Genomic DNA, 2,827 nt, shown 5'->3' on the forward strand with positions numbered 1-2,827 from the left:
ACATTATCATAGTGAAATAAACGACAAAAATCGACCAACATCAATTCAAGTCCCAGAAAGTCGATTTAAGGGCAGAATTTTTTCCACGACTTGCCTTTTGAGAATGACTTTAAATTTTCGAAAGATATAATCATCTAAAGCTGGTTTCAAATCTTTATTAAAAAGTATGCGGTGAATATTATATAATTATTTTTAATTTTTTTTTTCATCATATTGTACCAAATTTGTTTAAGGTTGCCGAAAACTCGGTAAAATAATTTTCGCCTATTGTGCTAGGGTCGTTGATCTTCAGATACGGTCCATAGAGTTCTGAAATTAATTAGACAATTGTAAAACAAAACATTCAAATCTCTTCTTTCGTTATCTTTATCTTACTACTAGCGGGTGGCCAGTGTTGCACTTCCTTAGCCTTTGGTAATCCGTGACAGGCGAACGAAGTCCACAGTTCCGTCATAGTTTTCGCAATTTTTATGTCAGTTCCATCCAACGGTATCATCGGAAATAGATAGAACAGATCCTGCGCATGACGAACTGGTTCGTCCAAACTGATCGGCAAGTGGGTAATCCTCGAGATGCCTCGATTTCCAAAGTCGAAACTGTACAGGTATGAGTTGTTAGGATTTATTCGCGATGCTGCCAGCAATATGTTCAGCGTTGGAGCTTTGATTCCATGATTGCCGCAGATCTAAAACGTAGAAGGTGTTTATAGTTTGTATGGAATAGAATTCTGAACATGAGTTTTATTACATCAATGAATCCTAAGATAGCTTCTCTCAGAGAAACTTGATCTGTTGTAGCGTTGACAAAGTTATAAGCTAATTCATAAGCTTCCAGTGTTCCGTCGAGTTCCGCAAGACCAAATTTTTCGTGTAATAGTTGTATGAACTGTAGAATCTCGTAGGTGTTGTTGATGGAATTTATCAGCTTGGGCTGTAGCTGGTCAATATCTTCTAATAGAAAAAGACCGTCCTGTGAAGTAGATCCCGCCATGATAGCCACATCTGACGATAAATTTCGCAAGTAATTTCGAGGATGCAATGGAAATACACCTAGAAAATCTCCAGCAACAATCGTCGAACCCGTGACATAAGGATATCCTTTATCGATTATATTGTCTTTGCGATGACCTACGAAAGCTTTCAGTAATGCTTTTACAGGTGTCTCTTTAAGACAGGATTCGATATTGTTTTCTGCACAGCCTACACGTAGAGCAATCTCATGGGTGCCTTCAACGGGATTTCGTGACATTGCCCACGGGGAGAAAACGGAACCTGACTGAAGAATCGCCCGATGGAATAGCGCCACTGGACGGTTTTGAAGCAGAGGAGTCAGAAGCAATGCTGAAACACCAACTGAGCCGGCTGACTCTCCGAAAATGGTCACTTGAGAGTTGTTTCCTCCGAAATATCCGATGTTAGTTTGAACCCATTCGAGAGCCAATATCATATCCAGAATCGCTACGTTTCCAGGAATTTGCTCATTCTCCATCGAGAGGAATCCCAGGGGTCCTAGCCGATATTGGATGACGACAAGAACTATGTCAGACTCCAGTAGGTTGTTTGATTGATAGCTACTCGCTGCGCCAAAGATAAACCATCCACCATGAATGTAGAACATTACAGGCCGCGACTCGTTGATCTAAAATAATATTTGATAATAGTATTCTAGAGTCTAAACGTTGAACTCAGCATTTAAAAATTAAAAATACAGAATCGACTTACATCTTTTGTATACACTGATAATGTCAAACAGTCTTCGTTCGGATCCGAATCTGATAGTTGTGGACATTGAGAGCCATGCTCAGATCCATCTAAAGTGCTATTCCATCCTTTCTTAGCTACTGGTGCCTACACAAGTGATAAAAAAGGAATTTTATCAATCCGTAGGTCTGAGTTGAAGTTGGTCGTTTACTTACCTGAAATCTTAGTTTTCCTATAGGTGCTTCTGCATACGGGATGGATCGATATTGGTTGATTGTCTGACCGGTCCAGGTTGTTTGACCGATGGAACCCCGAACCTTCCCCAAGCTTGGTATGTCAACAATCGGACCAGTATCCTGGGCCAATGCGATCGATATTGCAATAAAAATAAGAGGCCACATTTTTTTTCTTGTGCGTACGGCTCCAGTGATTAGTTTAAACTAGCGTTAGATTAAGATTAAGTCCCTTTAGCAGTAGTTGATCATCTTTATTGATAACCATTGTAAGGTAAGCGCTTCAAGCTTATTGCATTTCGATACCAGTCTCCTTGATTTCGACTCTGAAGCAGCGGCGTACAATTTAAGGATCAATTCATGAGAACTAGCTGCCCGAAACCCTCCAAATAATGGAATCAATATTCTCTTCCATGTTTTTGAGTACATTATTTTCAACCAGATGTTTAATGCATAAAATCTCGTCCATTCAATGTTTCAAGAGTTCAATTACATTGATTGCAGTTAGAATCTGGGACGAAACAAATCGAAATTGTTGCTTTAATATCGAATTAAATGAAGGTCGAATTCGAGCACATTTTTTTTCAAAATAAGTGTTAAAAAAAACGATGAGTACTTTTATTACAGTTTCGATAATTTAAGATTGTTTTTCTTGTTAAAATTAGCCAGTTGAGAACGTTTCATTTACCCTACTGTTTATTAATTATACAATCCAGTAAATCACAACAGTTCTTTGTAACTATTAGAATTTACCTTGAAAGGGATTGTTGATATTTTGTCGAAAGGTTATTTAAGACTGTCGCCTATTTGCGATCAAACGATTAAATAGATCGATGAAGAGTCATATTTGGGGACATTCGAAGGTTTTAAAAAAATATCGTTGAGAAATGTTTA

At 38.3% G+C, this 2,827-nt stretch overlaps 1 protein-coding gene across 1 annotated transcript; it reads right to left on the reverse strand.

The window, feature by feature from the left end:
* Nucleotides 1-140: 140 nt before the first annotated feature.
* LOC129744970 (glutactin-like) lies at nucleotides 141-2,127 on the reverse strand. The gene is made up of 5 exons (XM_055737794.1): nucleotides 1,916-2,127; nucleotides 1,722-1,847; nucleotides 748-1,638; nucleotides 376-685; nucleotides 141-309 (listed from the first exon to the last, which is right to left on the reverse strand). Exons 1-5 carry the CDS (start codon nucleotides 2,099-2,101, stop codon nucleotides 209-211), a joined length of 1,614 nt encoding a protein of 537 aa, XP_055593769.1. The 5' UTR covers nucleotides 2,102-2,127; the 3' UTR covers nucleotides 141-208.
* Between the last annotated feature and the right edge of the window lie 700 nt (nucleotides 2,128-2,827).

Source organism: Uranotaenia lowii, chromosome 2, assembly GCF_029784155.1.
Source record: "Uranotaenia lowii strain MFRU-FL chromosome 2, ASM2978415v1, whole genome shotgun sequence".
Lineage (NCBI taxonomy): Eukaryota > Metazoa > Arthropoda > Insecta > Diptera > Culicidae > Uranotaenia > Uranotaenia lowii.

What these genes read in the sequence shown, in the direction of transcription:
- LOC129744970 (XM_055737794.1), bottom strand. Translation starts at nt 2,101, where the DNA reads ATGTGGCCTCTTATTTTTATTGCAATATCGATCGCATTGGCCCAGGAT. An exon ending in TAGGAAAACTAAGATTTCAG is followed by an intron (nt 1,848 to 1,915) that starts GTAAGTAAACGA and finishes TCACTTGTGTAG; the next exon opens with GCACCAGTAGCTAAGAAAGG. An exon ending in ACACTGGCCACCCGCTAGTA is followed by an intron (nt 310 to 375) that starts GTAAGATAAAGA and finishes AATTAATTTCAG; the next exon opens with AACTCTATGGACCGTATCTG.